The sequence below is a fragment of the Carassius auratus genome, chromosome 5 (genome assembly GCF_003368295.1).
Source record: "Carassius auratus strain Wakin chromosome 5, ASM336829v1, whole genome shotgun sequence".
NCBI classification, from domain to species: domain Eukaryota; kingdom Metazoa; phylum Chordata; class Actinopteri; order Cypriniformes; family Cyprinidae; genus Carassius; species Carassius auratus.
In genome coordinates, this window is record NC_039247.1 from 20231888 (window position 1) to 20250864 (window position 18977).

The window sequence follows — 18977 nt, forward strand, 5'->3', positions numbered from 1 at the left end:
TTAAACACACTATATATATTTCACACTGGAGAAACATCAGGACATCCACACACACACACGGCAAGTTTCACAACACATCAATGTCAGTACAGTGGACAGACTCTCATCACACACTCATGGAATCCTCAAACAACGTCACAGTTTAAAAATGAGGACATCATTATGTTAAAAATAGGTCTATTAATCAATACTAAAATAGATTAGATTTGAATTCTACTGTGGATCTAAATGGATCAATATGCCCATTCAATATGACTTTTCATTTCAAATGCTGACGCGCGCTTTGTTTGTGAAGACTGCTCGTGCATGCAGCTGTGCGCAACCAAGTCTAATTGGGTTAATGCACTTGCGTATCAAAATGGTTTTGTGACGTAAAATTCATATAAACACAGTCAGTGATTAGGGTTGCCACCCGTCCCTTAAAATACAAAATCGTCCCGTATTTAAAGGTAAAATTATGCACCCCATATCAAAACAATATGGGACACGATATGTCCCGTATTTTACACAGGCCAACACATTTGAATAAATAAATAACTAGTTTGCACTGTTTACAATACTAAGAGCAATTATAAAGAAATGCATTTAAATAAAAGTAGGCTATTAGAAAGCTCATTTTGCATGTGATTTTGGCATCTTTGTTTCCATAGCGATGGAGTCTCCAGAACGCGCGCCTTTAAAGCCCTTTCACACGAGCGCAGCATGCGTTCAACAAACCTGCGCAGTTTAACACATCTAGAAGCTAACATCTGCCCTCTTAACACAAGACTCTCCAGATGGAGCGCTGAATGGGAAAGTTATCAATTTGTCTGTCAAGTAACTAATGATGAACGCAAGGTTTGCAGTGATGCATTTCAGTTGATCACGGTGGACTGTCTGAATTAAAGGGACAGTTCACCCAAAAAAGTTAAAAAGATTGTTTACACAACACGTTAACCTAAACCTGAAAATGTCTTTCTTCCGTTTAACATAAAAGAAAAAATGTAAATAATGTGGGTAACCAAACCGGTTCTGGTGCCCAATGTTTTTTTTTGACATTTTCTTTTTTTTTTTTTACCTTACTTTGGAAGTTACAACCATCAGCTGTTTGATTGAGACACATTCTTCAAAGTATCTTTTGTGTTCAGCAGAAGAAAGAACTGTATGCAGGTTTAGAACAACCTGGGTAAATTATGACTAATTTCGTTTCTGTGTGAACCATACTATAAAAAAGTGACAGACACATCCGTGTTTCTGAAGGTATAGGCCTGCTGTTTTATTAACATTTGGATAGTCTGTTAATATAATATTCCATACATTATCAGAGCTTGGTAGACATAATTAATATATTTTTAGACATGATTACACGGATAAATTAATATTATAATTAAATGTTAGTTATTTATGTTTTGAAGCTATATTAGTTTAAAATTCTAAACATTAGGGTTGTGCCAATAAACGATAGAATCGTGTTTCGACGATAGTCAGAGATATCATCGTAAGCAGATTTCTCTGTCGATAATCAAGACGATATTAGGCTCATTCTCCTATTAATGTATTAATAACAATAATTAAAACCAAATTTATTTTTATTAGGTGGCCTATTATAATTCGGCTATCAAACTGCCCAGCTATTTCACTTCAGCACTGCGTTTCAGACACACACCTGCTTTTATACAGTCTATGACACACACACACGCGCACATGCAAAAGCGGATTAGAGCCTGTAACGTTAGTCACTGAAGAAGGTGTCCGCTTTGACTCGGATAACTCACTAAATCCATGAAATGAAAGAGAAAAAAAAAAACGAGGAGTTGGTGTCCGACACATTTAATGGCTGGTACACGGCAACGCGCTCTTCTCTTACATAAGAGCTTAACACTTTCTTGGCGTTACAAATAAAGTAAAGACAAATAATAACAAGACGGCAGAGGAAACTTATCATTCATAGTGGATCACACGTAGTCCTTCTCTTAAAGACTGATCACTTAACTTATAACACACACTATCTGGTGATGAGGTAGAAGGACTATGTGAGAAGCACTATGGATGATAAGTTTGCTCTGCCGCCATGTTGTTATTTTCATGCACACCGCACTATAATGTGATGCATGCAAAATACATAGTTTTGGCCGTTTCAGAGTCTGCATCCTCAAACAGATGCACATCGTCTGCAGATATAAGGTAATTCATTCAACTTTAACAAGTAATCTGAACGGCCTATATATGTGCACTCTTTTAAACGAGCCCTCACTGACTTAAATGCCACAGTTATGTTAGAATGCATCTCATTCTTGTTTCTGTGGTGGTGCGTTGGTCTCGTTATGAACGTGCGGTCCGGAGCGCTGTATGGCTGATGCAGCAGTTCAATTAAACTCGTCGATCTCACAGGCTGACGATATGACGATCTGAAAAATGGGCATATCGACCAAAACTACTTAACATACGACTGTTTTAATAATTATTTATTTTTTAATTTGTAATACTTTTTAAAATTACTTAATTGCTTATGTTAGGTTATGTAAATTTAAGGAATTTAAGATTCTCAAGTCAGTAAACTGATTAATTAATATGGGGGAAAAAGGGTAGATCAAGAATTATTCTCGAATTTGCTTGTGAGGTGACTAAAGATTCCCATTACTAATGCCTGTTACGCCTTATCAGAAGATCAAGAGCTGGACTTAAACCAAAAATGTCTACCTGTTCAGCTGGCTTGGGACAGTTTATTTTGTCAGAAAGGTGTGTACCCTCTTCTGATGGTATGTTCTCCTCATTGTGAGGGACTGCTTGGTTCACCTGTAAAGAGAGAACAGAATCCACAGTGAATTTATGTTTATTTCACACTGGTGAAACATCAGGACATCCACACACACACATACACACACACATGGCTAGTTTCACACCACATCAATGTCAGTACAGTGGACAGACTCTCATCACACACTCATGGAATCCTCAAACAACGTCACAGTTTAAAAATGAGGACAAACTATGAAACGTCTATAAAAAGACGGTGGGGGGGGGTGCCACGGTGGGCAAGTGACATAACCAGTGTTGCGGCTTAACAACAGTATCAATGTCAGCTCTGTCTATCACGGCAAGCCTATAATGCAGTTGCATAAAGTACAAGTCAAAACAGTGCTAAGATCGAGTAGGGATGATTGGCTGTACAGTGTTGAGTTCAGTGATTGGTGTTGCTATGGGCAACCAATGGTTGTCTCAATTTGGTTAGTGCTTTTTGCCATCGGTCCATGTGACAGGGGTTTAGTGCAAGAGATCTAACCTGAGAATGGTTCTCCATCATGTCAGAGGCTGTGGATGAATGGTCACTGTTGTGGTCGGTGGATTGACCACTATTTGAAGGCCTGGGTTCAGACAAATAACTCCCAATCTGATTCAATAAGAACATACACATTAGATCAAGGCAGAAACAAGCAATTACAAAGATATTCAACAGCAAATGGATCTGTAACTCTCGTTACAGTCATCGCTGTAACGTGCGAAAGCATACAAAACACATTCCATCTGATTCCACACCAATCATCCATAATTAAGACAAACACACTATATATATTTCACACTGGAGAAACATCAGGACATCCACACACACACACGGCAAGTTTCACAACACATCAATGTCAGTACAGTGGACAGACTCTCATCACACACTCATGGAATCCTCAAACAACGTCACAGTTTAAAAATGAGGACATCATTATGTTAAAAATAGGTCTATTAATCAATACTAAAATAGATTAGATTTGAATTCTACTGTGGATCTAAATGGATCAATATGCCCATTCAATATGACTTTTCATTTCAAATGCTGACGCGCGCTTTGTTTGTGAAGACTGCTCGTGCATGCAGCTGTGCGCAACCAAGTCTAATTGGGTTAATGCACTTGCGTATCAAAATGGTTTTGTGACGTAAAATTCATATAAACACAGTCAGTGATTAGGGTTGCCACCCGTCCCTTAAAATACAAAATCGTCCCGTATTTAAAGGTAAAATTATGCACCCCATATCAAAACAATATGGGACACGATATGTCCCGTATTTTACACAGGCCAACACATTTGAATAAATAAATAACTAGTTTGCACTGTTTACAATACTAAGAGCAATTATAAAGAAATGCATTTAAATAAAAGTAGGCTATTAGAAAAGCTCATTTGCATGTGATTTTGGCATCTTTGTTTCCATAGCGATGGAGTCTCCAGAACGCGCGCCTTTAAAGCCCTTTCACACGAGCGCAGCATGCGTTCAACAAACCTGCGCAGTTTAACACATCTAGAAGCTAACATCTGCCCTCTTAACACAAGACTCTCCAGATGGAGCGCTGAATGGGAAAGTTATCAATTTGTCTGTCAAGTAACTAATGATGAACGCAAGGTTTGCAGTGATGCATTTCAGTTGATCACGGTGGACTGTCTGAATTAAAGGGACAGTTCACCCAAAAAAGTTAAAAAGATTGTTTACACAACACGTTAACCTAAACCTGAAAATGTCTTTCTTCCGTTTAACATAAAAGAAAAAATGTAAATAATGTGGGTAACCAAACCGGTTCTGGTGCCCAATGTTTTTTTTTTGACATTTTCTTTTTTTTTTTTTACCTTACTTTGGAAGTTACAACCATCAGCTGTTTGATTGAGACACATTCTTCAAAGTATCTTTTGTGTTCAGCAGAAGAAAGAACTGTATGCAGGTTTAGAACAACCTGGGTAAATTATGACTAATTTCGTTTCTGTGTGAACCATACTATAAAAAAGTGACAGACACATCCGTGTTTCTGAAGGTATAGGCCTGCTGTTTTATTAACATTTGGATAGTCTGTTAATATAATATTCCATACATTATCAGAGCTTGGTAGACATAATTAATATATTTTTAGACATGATTACACGGATAAATTAATATTATAATTAAATGTTAGTTATTTATGTTTTGAAGCTATATTAGTTTAAAATTCTAAACATTAGGGTTGTGCCAATAAACGATAGAATCGTGTTTCGACGATAGTCAGAGATATCATCGTAAGCAGATTCCTCTGTCGATAATCAAGACGATATTAGGCTCATTCTCCTATTAATGTATTAATAACAATAATTAAAACCAAATTTATTTTTATTAGGTGGCCTATTATAATTCGGCTATCAAACTGCCCAGCTATTTCACTTCAGCACTGCGTTTCAGACACACACCTGCTTTTATACAGTCTATGACACACACACACGCGCACATGCAAAAGCGGATTAGAGCCTGTAACGTTAGTCACTGAAGAAGGTGTCCGCTTTGACTCGGATAACTCACTAAATCCATGAAATGAAAGAGAAAAAAAAAAACGAGGAGTTGGTGTCCGACACATTTAATGGCTGGTACACGGCAACGCGCTCTTCTCTTACATAAGAGCTTAACACTTTCTTGGCGTTACAAATAAAGTAAAGACAAATAATAACAAGACGGCAGAGGAAACTTATCATTCATAGTGGATCACACGTAGTCCTTCTCTTAAAGACTGATCACTTAACTTATAACACACACTATCTGGTGATGAGGTAGAAGGACTATGTGAGAAGCACTATGGATGATAAGTTTGCTCTGCCGCCATGTTGTTATTTTCATGCACACCGCACTATAATGTGATGCATGCAAAATACATAGTTTTGGCCGTTTCAGAGTCTGCATCCTCAAACAGATGCACATCGTCTGCAGATATAAGGTAATTCATTCAACTTTAACAAGTAATCTGAACGGCCTATATATGTGCACTCTTTTAAACGAGCCCTCACTGACTTAAATGCCACAGTTATGTTAGAATGCATCTCATTCTTGTTTCTGTGGTGGTGCGTTGGTCTCGTTATGAACGTGCGGTCCGGAGCGCTGTATGGCTGATGCAGCAGTTCAATTAAACTCGTCGATCTCACAGGCTGACGATATGACGATCTGAAAAATGGGCATATCGACCAAAACTACTTAACATACGACTGTTTTAATAATTATTTATTTTTTAATTTGTAATACTTTTTAAAATTACTTAATTGCTTATGTTAGGTTATGTAAATTTAAGGAATTTAAGATTCTCAAGTCAGTAAACTGATTAATTAATATGGGGGAAAAAGGGTAGATCAAGAATTATTCTCGAATTTGCTTGTGAGGTGACTAAAGATTCCCATTACTAATGCCTGTTACGCCTTATCAGAAGATCAAGAGCTGGACTTAAACCAAAAATGTCTACCTGTTCAGCTGGCTTGGGACAGTTTATTTTGTCAGAAAGGTGTGTACCCTCTTCTGATGGTATGTTCTCCTCATTGTGAGGGACTGCTTGGTTCACCTGTAAAGAGAGAACAGAATCCACAGTGAATTTATGTTTATTTCACACTGGTGAAACATCAGGACATCCACACACACACATACACACACACATGGCTAGTTTCACACCACATCAATGTCAGTACAGTGGACAGACTCTCATCACACACTCATGGAATCCTCAAACAACGTCACAGTTTAAAAATGAGGACAAACTATGAAACGTCTATAAAAAGACGGTGGGGGGGGGGGGTGCCACGGTGGGCAAGTGACATAACCAGTGTTGCGGCTTAACAACAGTATCAATGTCAGCTCTGTCTATCACGGCAAGCCTATAATGCAGTTGCATAAAGTACAAGTCAAAACAGTGCTAAGATCGAGTAGGGATGATTGGCTGTACAGTGTTGAGTTCAGTGATTGGTGTTGCTATGGGCAACCAATGGTTGTCTCAATTTGGTTAGTGCTTTTTGCCATCGGTCCATGTGACAGGGGTTTAGTGCAAGAGATCTAACCTGAGAATGGTTCTCCATCATGTCAGAGGCTGTGGATGAATGGTCACTGTTGTGGTCGGTGGATTGACCACTATTTGAAGGCCTGGGTTCAGACAAATAACTCCCAATCTGATTCAATAAGAACATACACATTAGATCAAGGCAGAAACAAGCAATTACAAAGATATTCAACAGCAAATGGATCTGTAACTCTCGTTACAGTCATCGCTGTAACGTGCGAAAGCATACAAAACACATTCCATCTGATTCCACACCAATCATCCATAATTAAGACAAACACACTATATATATTTCACACTGGAGAAACATCAGGACATCCACACACACACACGGCAAGTTTCACAACACATCAATGTCAGTACAGTGGACAGACTCTCATCACACACTCATGGAATCCTCAAACAACGTCACAGTTTAAAAATGAGGACATCATTATGTTAAAAATAGGTCTATTAATCAATACTAAAATAGATTAGATTTGAATTCTACTGTGGATCTAAATGGATCAATATGCCCATGGCACCTTATCAGAAGATGAAGAGCTGGACTTAAACCAAAAATACCTGTTCAGCTGGCTTGGGACAGTTTATTTTGTCAGGAAAATGTGTACTGTCTTCTGATGGTATGTTCTCCTCATTGTGAGGGACTGCTTGGTTCAACTGTAAAGAGAGAACATGCTCTGAACATTTGAAGGCCATTTTGAACAAAAAAAAAAAGTGTGTATGACTGCACTGTGCAATGCTGTGTCAATACTGCATTATTTTTATTTAATAGACAGTCCAGAGATTGTTTACGTTGTTCTGTCCTGTTCATCAGGTAATAAAACGCAGAATGTCAATTAACACATAACTCCACAATACCAACACAAACTAAATAGAGACCTGATTACCTGAGTACGCCATGGCCAGTCTGAATCTCCATAGTTGTATGTTAATTCTTCACCTGAAGCTATGGCCTTAACCGAAAACAAACACAGATGTGGTTTACCTTCAACACTAATTTTTTTCACTTTACAGTTAGGAGTCTTGTTATTATCGTTCACTAGTCTCCCAAGTGAACCATCTTCTTTTGAGGCATCAATGCTAAAATGGGAGAGAGAAAAAAAAAAACATGAAATTTGTTTCCAATAAGTCAAAAATAGTCTGAAAAAATGGTTCCCAAAACCTACCACCATTGCCTTCCATTCCAATCAAACTCAAACAAGAAGGTATTTTCTGTTTCATTGTATCTATTCTGTCTTGTTTGGCTCTCCTCTTGGGAAAGTAACTCTCCACGGTATTCAAGAATGAAGCATCCTTTGTCAATGGACATGCTAGCAAACACACCTCTACCTATGATAAAGACAGAGATGGCACGTCTTGAATATTAAGTGTCTCTGTAGAAATTAAGTTGTTCTTTATTCAATTGACCTAGCCTTTAAAGGGCATGCACACATTAATTACAGGACATGCAAACTTCCATAATCGGTTCAGTTTAAATTTATGTGAAAAGCTGCTCTGATTGAAGAAGCACTGAAATACGGTTACTAACCTTTATGAGAGTTAATGAATCTCTCCTCAAGGCATGGTTTGTCTTTGCCAGACAGAATGTGTGCAGTGGCATCCTCCACAGGACTAAATCGCTTCCGTTTAGACATGACATGCAGTAATACATTTAAATTCTGGAAAGGATAGTTAGAAAGCAAATTATCAAAAACTCAGTCACTAATATTTCAATCTTGATTGCATTACTTTCCAGTCAGCTTTACACTCACTTACCAACTTGATCATGCTTGCTAATTACACACGAAACATGTATTTCTCAAATAAAAAATTGACTAAAGAATACATATTAATCAAAATTTAGTAGGGTTATAAATGTTGAAAAAGGCATGCGGTTGTTCTGTCGACATTTTTGAGAATCGATTTTTCTCAAATTATCTGCAACTAGCGAGCATTAGGCCTGTCGCAATAATCAATAATATATCGACATAACTCACAATATCTACATGACCTCAAAACCGTCTGGTGACGCAATCCTTCGCCCAGTATGTTTATATGATAATGAGTGGCAGCACATCTCGCAGATCGCGCTGTGGTGTTGTGTTCTCCTTCAAACACACAGCGCCCTACAGAAGCTGAAGAACACGCCATCGTGTTTTCATGACAACTAACGTTACAGAACAAATCTAAATGCGCTCGATTTCAAAGCCGCAATCCACTGTTCTTGAGCAAGTTAATACGTCACAGCGCAAAATGGTGCACATAAAAAACCTGTTTTATTATCAGATCAGTCTCGCTGAGGCTCGTTCAGACACACATCTGCCCGCTAACTTAACTCAGCAATAGTGTGCACCTTTTCTCTTCTCTACTTGTAACGTACTTTGCGCTTTTTTATTAGTATTATTATTTTACAATGATTATTTACTCTTTATTTAAGTTTTTTTTTTCATTCAGTGTTTTTTTGACACCACTTATCAAAATAATTAAATGGTTGTTGTCTTTTTAAAGTGTATAACGTTATGCCTAATTTTATTATTATGCTTTTATATTATGATTAAATACTAAGTGGCACAAAATTGTCTTAAAATGACAATAATATTGTTTATGACAGGCCTAACGATTGGCTTCGGTCTAACGCTAATTTAGCTCACCTAAATAACGTTCGTTACTCGTCGTCTTCATACTATAGGCGAGCACCAGATGTAGTCATTTGCTGGTCTGTATATCTAGGTAGCTATCAATCATTTGTTTATTTGGTCAAAGTTTCACAATTTGAAAAGATAAGAGTTTATAAAACAAGCTAGTGAACTTACCTCTCTGACGATCTGTCTCCTCGCGCGAATGACGAACTCAACTCGTCACGGCTCCCGCCAAAAAAAATGTTTTCCCGGGTTAAATTACGTCACTCAACTTTTTCACAAATGAAATTATTTTTCCTTATAAAATATATTAAAAACGTTCCCGTCAGTTTTTTCCCCAACCCATACTCCATGTGAGTCTAGAACAGCAAACTTCACTGCAATTTGTATAATTATTCACCAGCATTACAAAATAAAATAAAAAACTCTAAAACTGTGTCGGCAACCATGTGCTTTAATATCAATGTTTTCTCCAATTAATGGACTTTTAATTACCAGAAATGCCTTATAATAATATTAATACATTTAATTAATTAATGACTGTTGATCAAATATGTATTCTACACGTGTGCATGGGCTAGTACTCCTAGCACTATAACTGATCTAATTGAGTAGTTACTATCACTTTATACTTCATGTAGCTTAAAGGCCTATTAAATAATTAGTTCACTTTAAAATGAAGATTAGCCCATTATTTACTCTCCCTCAAGTCATCCTAGGTGTATGTGACTTTCTTCTTCCAGACCAATACATTAAGAGTTATATTAATTAACACCATGATGTTTCTGAGCTTTATAATGGGAGTGAATTGCAATCAACAAGAAAGTCACATACACCTTGGATGACTTGAGGGAGAGTAAATAATGGGCTAATCTTCATTTTAAAGTGAACTACTCCTTCAAGGCCTGTTTGTGGGGCAAGTATGGTGCAGAGGCTTATCGTTAAGTAAGCATGTATAACCTGTAAGCATATCACTGAAGTAAAAAGTTTTTTACTTTTAAAAGTAGATTATTTTAAAAGTATGTGGACATCATCGGAGGGCCAGGTCAGGGCTGAAAAGAAGATCTGTATTATACTCAACTCATCTTCCGTTGATCTTCAGCTACAGTCTAAACATTATGTCTGGCTAATGGAATAAGGTATAATTCACTGTACGATTATTAAATTTCAGATCAATAGGTAGCAGGTTCAAACTTGCTAAGTGAAGACCAGGGAGATAGTGGTATGTTTCAGAAGAACACCCTACAGATTCTAAGTGTCTTGTTTGAAGGAAACCAGCTCTGCTCATCACCTGCAGTATCTCAACAGAGTAAAGTGTGCTGGTAGCAGACTTGTGTTTTGGGCTGTTTTTCAGCAGCAGGGACTGAAGGACTCGTCAGAGTAGTTGAAACACTCAGTGCAGCAAAATATACAGTATTGTTCAAAATAATAGCAGTACAATGTGACTAACCAGAATAATCAAGGTTTTTAGTATATTTTTTATTGCTACGTGGCAAACAAGTTACCAGTAGGTTCAGTAGATTGTCAGAAAACAAACAAGACCCAGCATTCATGATATGCACGCTCTTAAGGCTGTGCAATTGGGCAATTAGTTGAAAGGGGTGTGTTCAAAAAAATAGCAGTGTCTACCTTTGACTGTACAAACTCAAAACTATTTTGTACAAACATTTTTTTTTTCTGGGATTTAGCAATCCTGTGAATCACTAAACTAATATTTAGTTGTATGACCACAGTTTTTTAAAACTGCTTGACATCTGTGTGGCATGGAGTCAACCAACTTGTGGCACCTCTCAGCTGTTATTCCACTCCATGATTCTTTAACAACATTCCACAATTCATTCACATTTCTTGGTTTTGCTTCAGAAACAGCATTTTTGATATCACCCCACAAGTTCTCAATTGGATTAAGGTCTGGAGATTGGGCTGGCCACTCCATAACATTAATTTTGTTGGTTTGGAACCAAGACTTTGCCCGTTTACTAGTGTGTTTTGGGTCATTGTCTTGTTGAAACAACCATTTCAAGGGCATGTCCTCTTCAGCATAGGGCAACATGACCTCTTCAAGTATTTTAACATATGCAAACTGATCCATGATCCCTGGTATGTGATAAATAGGCCCAACACCATAGTAGGAGAAACATGCCCATATCATGATGCTTGCACCTCCATGCTTCACTGTCTTCACTGTGTACTGTGGCTTGAATTCAGAGTTTGGGGGTCGTCTCACAAACTGCCTGTGGCCCTTGGACCCAAAAAGAACAATTTTACTCTCATCAGTCCACAAAATGTTCCTCCATTTCTCTTTAGGCCAGTTGATGTGTTCTTTGGCAAATTGTAACCTCTTCTGCACATGCCTTTTTTTTAACAGAGGGACTTTGCGGGGGATTCTTGAAAATAGATTAGCTTCACACAGACGTCTTCTAACTGTCACAGTACTTACAGGTAACTCCAGACTGTCTTTGATCATCCTGGAGGTGATCATTGGCTGAGCCTTTGCCATTCTGGTTATTCTTCTATCCATTTTGATGGTTGTCTTCCGTTTTCTTCCACGTCTCTCTGGTTTTGCTCTCCATTTTAAGGCATTGGAGATCATTTTAGCTGAACAGCCTATCATTTTTTGCACCTCTTTATAGGTTTTCCCCTCTCTAATCAACTTTTTAATCAAAGTACGCTGTTCTTCTGACAAAGGCTTGAACGACCCATTTTCCTCAGCTTTCAAATGCATGTTCAACAAGTGTTGGCTTCATCCTTAAATAGGGGCCACCTGATTCACACCTGTTTCTTCACAAAATTGATGACCTCAGTGATTGAATGCCACACTGCTATTTTTTTGAACACACCCCTTTCAACTAATTCAACTAATTGCCCAATTGCACAGCCTTAAGAGCGTGCATATCATGAATGCTGGGTCTCATTTGTTTTCTGACAATCTACTGAACCTACTGGTAACTTGTTTGCCACGTAGCAATAAAAAAAATATACGAAAAACCTTGATTATTCTGGTTAGTCACATTGTACTGCTATTATTTTGAACAATACTGTATAGAGATAGCCTTAATGAAAGCCTAGTCCAGAGAATCCAGAAGCTCAGACTTGACAGATCGTTCACTTATAGACAACTCTGTGAATGTGCTTGAGTAGCCAGCCAGAGCCTGGGATTAATCCCAATCAAACATTTCTGGAGAAACCTGAAAATCTGCATCTGCCCTCATCCAACCTGACAGAGCTTGAGAGGTGAAGAATAACAGATAACTGCCAAATGATGATGAGAAAAGCTTGTTGCATTTAATAAAAAAAGACTTGAGGCTGTAAAAGTGTTCCAGCTAAAAACAAACCACAAAATTTCAATTCCAAAAAAGTTGGGATACTGTACAAATTGTGAATAAAAACAGAATGCAATGATGTGAAGTTTCAAATTTCAATATTTTATTCAGAATACAACATATATGACATATAAAATGTTTAAACTGAGAAAATGTATAATTTTAAGGGGAAAAGATTTTAAATTTCATGGCATCAACACGTCTCAAAAAAGTTGGGACAAGGCCATGTTTACACTGTGTGGCATCCCCTCTTCTTTTTATAACAGTCTGCAAACGTCTGGGGACTGAGGAGACAAGTTGCTCAAGTTTAGGAATAGGAATGTGTCCCATTCTTGTCTAATACAGGCTTCTAGTCTTAGGTCTTCTTTGTCGCATCTTCCTCTTTATGATGCACTAAATGTTTTCTATAGGTGAAAGATCTGGACTGCAAGCTGGTCATTTCAGTACCCGGATCCTTCTTCTACGCAGCCATTATGTTGTAATTGATGCAGTATGTGGTCTGGCATTGTCATGTTGGAAAATGCAAGGTCCTTCCTTAAAGAGACGACGTCTGGATGGGAGCATATGTTGTCCCAACTTTTTTGGAATGTGTAGCTCTCATGAATTCCAAAATGAGCCAATATTTGGCATGACATTTCAAAATGTCTCACTTTCATCATTTGATATGTTATCTATATTCTTAAGTTTGAGATTTGTCAATTATTCCATCCTTTTTTACTACAATTTGTACAGTGTCCCAACTTTTTTGGAATCGGTTTTGTATTTAGTCTATTTATGTTTTTATGTACTTAACTATGTTTTTTTAAAAAAAGATTGATATGGAAAAAAGTAATTTAAAGCAGTTTTACATAAGGCAGGAACATAACGTGGAAACATCAAGGGGGTACATTTTGAATACATTTGCAAGCCACTGTGTGTGTGTGTGTATATATATATATATATATATATATATATATATATATATATATATATATATATATACACATACATACACACACACATTTATATATATATATATATATATATATATATATATATATATATATATATATATATATATAATACTTATTTTAGGTTGTAACTTTCTAACTTTTTGATTCTGCATCCATAATATTAATAATATAGTATTTTTCACATATAAAGAAATTGTTTTTAAAAAATTATAATCGAATAAAAGCCAACTAGGACATTCAGTAAGTTTGTAAGCACTGGGAAACACGTTTTTTTTTTTCGAATACAGACGAGGCAAGACTAGATTTAGATTCAGCACACAATGAATATAGCGCTTAGTTTAGATCAAGGGTTGAGTTTGTGGATCGTGTTTAGGGAAGCTGAACTAATTCACTCGGACTGTACGTCACTCACAGTAATCACCTTCATACAGGCTACTAATGCACACTTCAGAATATCTGACAGCTGCTTTCGATTATATCTGCAAGGTATGTGAAATTAAATGTTGACAGATTTATCTAATAATGTATATGATTTGACTATTAAACAGAGACCGTACACTATTAAACACAAAGGCTGTGAGCTGTGTGATCAGGCGGTCTCCGCGCCTTCAAAATAAAAGTCCCGCTATTACGAGGACAAAAAAGATCGCGATTTCTACTATTCGCTTGAAAAGTAGATTGTGGACGTCTTCAAGATCGTTCATGATATAAAATCGCCAGATCGCCCACCCCGATACATAACTGGCTCAGTGGATGTGGTTAGCTATGCATTTAGCCAGCTTGTGTAGAGACTCTTGAGCTAGCAAAAGTCTGCTAACGTGAGCTAGCTTGTAACAACATTCATCCAAATATCAAGTCAGATAATTGTATTTCTTTAGAACTGTTTACTGTGTTACTCTGGTGTTAGTGCTGGCAGACGCACTATATATTTATATTCAACCACTGGCAAGATAGTGAGGTATTTCGATTTCCTAACTGATTTTTTATTAGGTGAAATGTTGATGTCACTTCCGGTGTGTGTAAACGTTTAGCGCAGTACCTCACACGTCCCATAGTTGGCGTATCAGTGAGTGAGCAAAAATGTGATACACACTTACACAGATGATTTCAAAAAATTGTGACAATTTTGGCCTACAGAGATTTTTGCTCCAGCTATATATTTGAGGCTGTAGAACACTGTAGTATGCTCAGAAAAATGAGGACATTGATTTTCGTCCTGACATCTACCCATGTCCTGACTTTGTTGGTGTGTATTCATAATTTTGTCCTGATATGTCACAAATGTAAACGCACACACACACACACACACACACACACAGTGGGGCTCGAAAGTTTGGGCACCCCTTGCAGAATCTGTGAAAATTTGAGTAATTTTCAAAAAATGAGAGAGATCATACTAAATGCATGTTATATTTTATTTAGTTCTGTCTTGAGTAAGATATTGTACATAAAAGATATTAACATTTAGTCCACAAGACAAAAAATTGCTGAAGTTATTAAAATAACCCCATTCAAAAGTTTGGGAACCCTTGGTTCTTAATACTGTGTGCTGTTACCTGATGATCCTCGACTGTCTTTCTGTTTTGTGATGGTTGTGCATGAGTCCCTTGTTTGTTCTGAACAGTTAAACTGAGCAGCGTTCTTCAGAAAAATCTTTAAGGTCCTGCAGATTCTTCAGTTTTCCAGCATCTTTGCATATTTGAACCCTTTCCTGCAGTGACTGTATGATTTTGAGATGCATCTTATCACACTGAGGACATTTGAGGGACTCAAACACAACTATTTAAAAAGATTCAAACGTTCACTGATGCTCCAGAAGGAAACAAGATGCATTAAGACCTGGGGGGTGAAAACTTGTGGAATTTGAAGTTCAAGGTAAATTGTACTTAATTTGTGTACCGGGAAACATACAAGTATCTTCTGTTGCTTACGAAGGGCAGAACTAAATGGAAAAAAAAAATATTTCAACAAAATAAGAAAAATTTGGCCATCTTCATCGTGTTCAAAAGTTTTCACCCCCCAGCTCTTAATGCATCTTGTTTCCTTCTGGAGCATCAGTGAATGTTTGAATCTTTTTAAATAGTTGTGAAGGGGTTCCCAAACTTTCGAGCCCCACTGTGTGTATATATATATATATATATTAAATTGTCTCCGCGACCACAAAACTTACTATCAATGCTAGTTTGTACTTAAAAGATAATAAATTGTTATACATTTTCCGTTTATTTATATATATTTTAGGGGGGATGGGCTGTTTAAAAATAATTTGAGTTTTGCAATCTTTGTTTTGTACACGTGATATAAAATGTGTTGCATTAATACTGTGTCCGTGTAATCCTTAAGTAAATCCTGGTGGTTGGGTTCCTGCATCAGTCCTGCGAGCTGTAGCCAAGAGAGAATACCCCAAATTCCTGAAACGCTTCACCTCATATGTTCAAGAGAAGACCAGTGATGAGGTTATTCTCTTCTGAGCAACACCAGGTAACTCGCACCGCTAAAAAAAGCGACTGTTTCTCACCTATAAATCACATCGCATTGTACATTTATTCAAAATCTGGTTTTCTCTTTCTCCAGCTTGTTTAATCTACATTCCCAGTTTGCTTTCTGTCTCAAATGAAGAAACGCTTTATTCACAAGTGCTCTTGACACTCTTCAGAAACCTTTTCAACCCGTATCCATACAGACCAAACAACAGCCAAACACCAAAAATGGTACGAAGCCTGTAAAAGCACCTTTGAAGAGTGCAAACACACTAGAATAACCAGCACAGCCTGTTCATCTTCAGAAGGCCTGACTTGTGTTTCCGCAAATGAGCTGCGGCTCTGGTTTTATTTAAATAATTTACATTTTTGTAAATATTTGATCAGAGTTTGAGGTCTGACTGTGGTCTTGATGAGAGATACAGCATAGATGCATCTTCTCAGCTGTATGGAGCTTTCTCACTGGCCATTTGTTTTAGGAAGACCATTTTCTAGCCCTGATGATCAAGATGTCATCAGGAACTTAAGTCTGAAGATCTTTTGTACAGTTTGTATCTAAAATGTTTAAGATTATTTACATATGAAGGCATTTTGATTATTGTAATTCATAAATGTTGCTTTAGGCAAAGTGTACATTTTATTGGGAAGTGCTTGTGTAAGACAATATTCAAGCAGAGAGGGTATTTAGGTAGATGTGAAAAGTTGGCAATGACTATTATTGAACCGTAATTGCCTCTGTCTTGTTTTTCTTTTCTTGTCATTTTTTTTTTTCTTGTTTTAAATTTGTTTCAATTTATTTGCGACTTCTTAAAGAATTGGTTCATCATTACCTGTTGGGATTCCATCTATACGATTTGAGTTGTGCCATCTATGCTTATGAAAGAAGGGGGATTGAGTTTGGAGTTTCAGTTTATTTTATTATGTTTTGTCACTTTTTGAGTTAATAAATTTAGCACATTTTCTTTTTAACTATCACTAGTCTTAAATGGATAGTTCATGCAAAAATGAGCATTTTACTCATCCTTTATATATCCAAATATAACGACTTTCTTCTGTCAAACAAAAAAGAAAATGTTATGAGAAAATGTTTTTCACCATGCAGTGGAAGTCAGTGTTACCAATGAACCAACATTCTTTAAAATGTTTGTGTTCTTGTGAAAGTCATTCAGGTTTGGAACAACTTCAGTAAATTATTTGTATTTTTTAAGTGAACTATCCCTTTAAAAAAGGCCTCAAGATTATGATTTTTTTTTAGATGAGAAATTAAATGCACATGTAAAACACCACTGTTTGTTTAAGTATGCATCATAACGTGTTAAATATATTTTCTGTAACATTGTTTGCACTAAACAATCTGATTTTTTTTATATATATATATATATATATATATATATATAATCCCATCATAGTCTTTCCATACTAATACTTGAGTTCAGAACGCCTGGTTTGATGCATGTAAGGTGCAAAGTAAAGAATTCACTGCATTAGTTGCCTGCCACTACAACTTTGCTGCTGCAGTTCTGCTTCGAGCACTTTTATGTAGTTTACTGCTGTGAAATTCTTTGCTCATGACAGCAAGAACAATAAACTTTCTGATTTTATTTTGAGATTGATCTACAGATGTTGAAAGATTTACGGGGAAAAAATGCTTTGTAAATGACTTTCTAAATGTACGTAGTATTACCAACTTATTAATGGAACCAAATTTTATGAAACAAAAGCATAATGTTGACTCTTTTCATTTTATGTTCTTGCCTATAGTTTGTTAATCTCACTTAAGGATTATTTCCTGTGTTGTTGAGGTTCATACAGGAGGAATATCTTGCTGTACAATGCAATAAACTGACAGTATCTCATCCTAGGAACTCACTGTACTGTGTACAACAGGGTTGGAAAGTTTCAAATCACGCGGAGCGCTGATGGGTGACAAACCCATGCGCTGATATGGAATCATGTGTCTGAGACAGGGTTATTATTCAAGATAAGCATGAGGGAGGAGTAACACAATTAGTGCTCTGAAATTAATGTGTGTGTGTGTGTGTGTGTGTGTAAAGCCCATTTCATCCCAGGTCTGTCTTGGGCCATGCTGAGGTTAAGCCAATCAGCAGTCAGTGTCCTGGTGACATGTGATGCAGGGCAAGCTGAATGGTCAATCCAAGAGCCTATAATGACATTGCCTTAAGATAACTCAAAGATCTCACCACCCCCAGGTGTCAAGCACACAAATATCCTCAAAGCCTAAAAGCTGTGCTTATTTTTGTACTGAAATATTTTTTTTAGCCTGTGCTAGAAGAGAATCAAGATTTCTAATGGTCAAATTCCTTGATGCATATAGTTCAGCTACATGATTCGGTGATTCATTTGGTGCCGTTTTTGGTTCTCAGTCAGATTAATCACTTCATAATTTTATTTTATTTTATTTCTTGTAGAGTTAAGCTCAATTTTTAGCAACACATGAAAAGTAGTTAATCCCACAATAGCAACATACCTTGCAAACTCAAATTTACTGTTCAAGTTGATTCATGCAACTCAGGAGATTTTTTATTTGTTAATCGGTTGATTGAAAGAAGCCAGTGTGAATTCCAAAAATCATAATAATTTGGAAGATTGTCTCATTCCTTTCTTCAGACTAAAGATTAAGAGGCCATGTTGTTTAACATTTTATTAAACCTTTTTTTGTTCAAAACCTGCATTACTTGAACAATTTGAAAGTTGTTTAAATAATTTTATTCGTGGAGGTTGTTAGTTATTAGAGCTAATCTTTGGCAGGACAGTAGTTTTCTGATATTTTCTTAGAATTA

General features: G+C 36.7%; 1 protein-coding gene and 1 long non-coding RNA gene across 4 annotated transcripts; one reads left to right on the plus strand and one right to left on the minus strand.

The window, feature by feature from the left end:
- Positions 1-623: 623 nt before the first annotated feature.
- Positions 624-10901, minus strand: LOC113080248 (SET domain-containing protein 5-like). 3 transcript variants are annotated; one of them, XM_026252457.1, is made up of 9 exons: positions 8558-10901; positions 8331-8460; positions 7969-8131; positions 7690-7882; positions 7364-7459; positions 6801-6908; positions 6215-6310; positions 3263-3370; positions 624-2775 (listed from the first exon to the last, which is right to left on the minus strand). In XM_026252457.1, exons 1-9 carry the CDS (start codon positions 8567-8569, stop codon positions 2620-2622), a joined length of 1062 nt encoding a protein of 353 aa, XP_026108242.1. In that variant the 5' UTR covers positions 8570-10901; the 3' UTR covers positions 624-2619. The 3 variants fall into 3 exon arrangements, with proteins under 3 accessions (XP_026108242.1, XP_026108252.1, XP_026108247.1); XM_026252467.1 differs by having other exon boundaries at positions 9595-10900; XM_026252462.1 differs by having other exon boundaries at positions 8779-10900.
- Positions 10902-15844: 4943 nt separating this feature from the next.
- Positions 15845-18032, plus strand: LOC113080278 (uncharacterized). Its single transcript, XR_003281829.1, has 2 exons — positions 15845-16177; positions 16271-18032. It is a non-coding gene; the product is annotated as an uncharacterized LOC113080278 (long non-coding RNA).
- The last annotated feature ends 945 nt before the right edge of the window (positions 18033-18977 follow it).

What these genes read in the sequence shown, in the direction of transcription:
- LOC113080248 (XM_026252457.1), bottom strand. An exon ending in TGGAATGGAAGGCAATGGTG is followed by an intron (nt 7,883 to 7,968) that starts GTAGGTTTTGGG and finishes CTCCCATTTTAG; the next exon opens with CATTGATGCCTCAAAAGAAG. An exon ending in TGATGGAGAACCATTCTCAG is followed by an intron (nt 2,776 to 3,262) that starts GTTAGATCTCTT and finishes CTCTCTTTACAG; the next exon opens with GTGAACCAAGCAGTCCCTCA.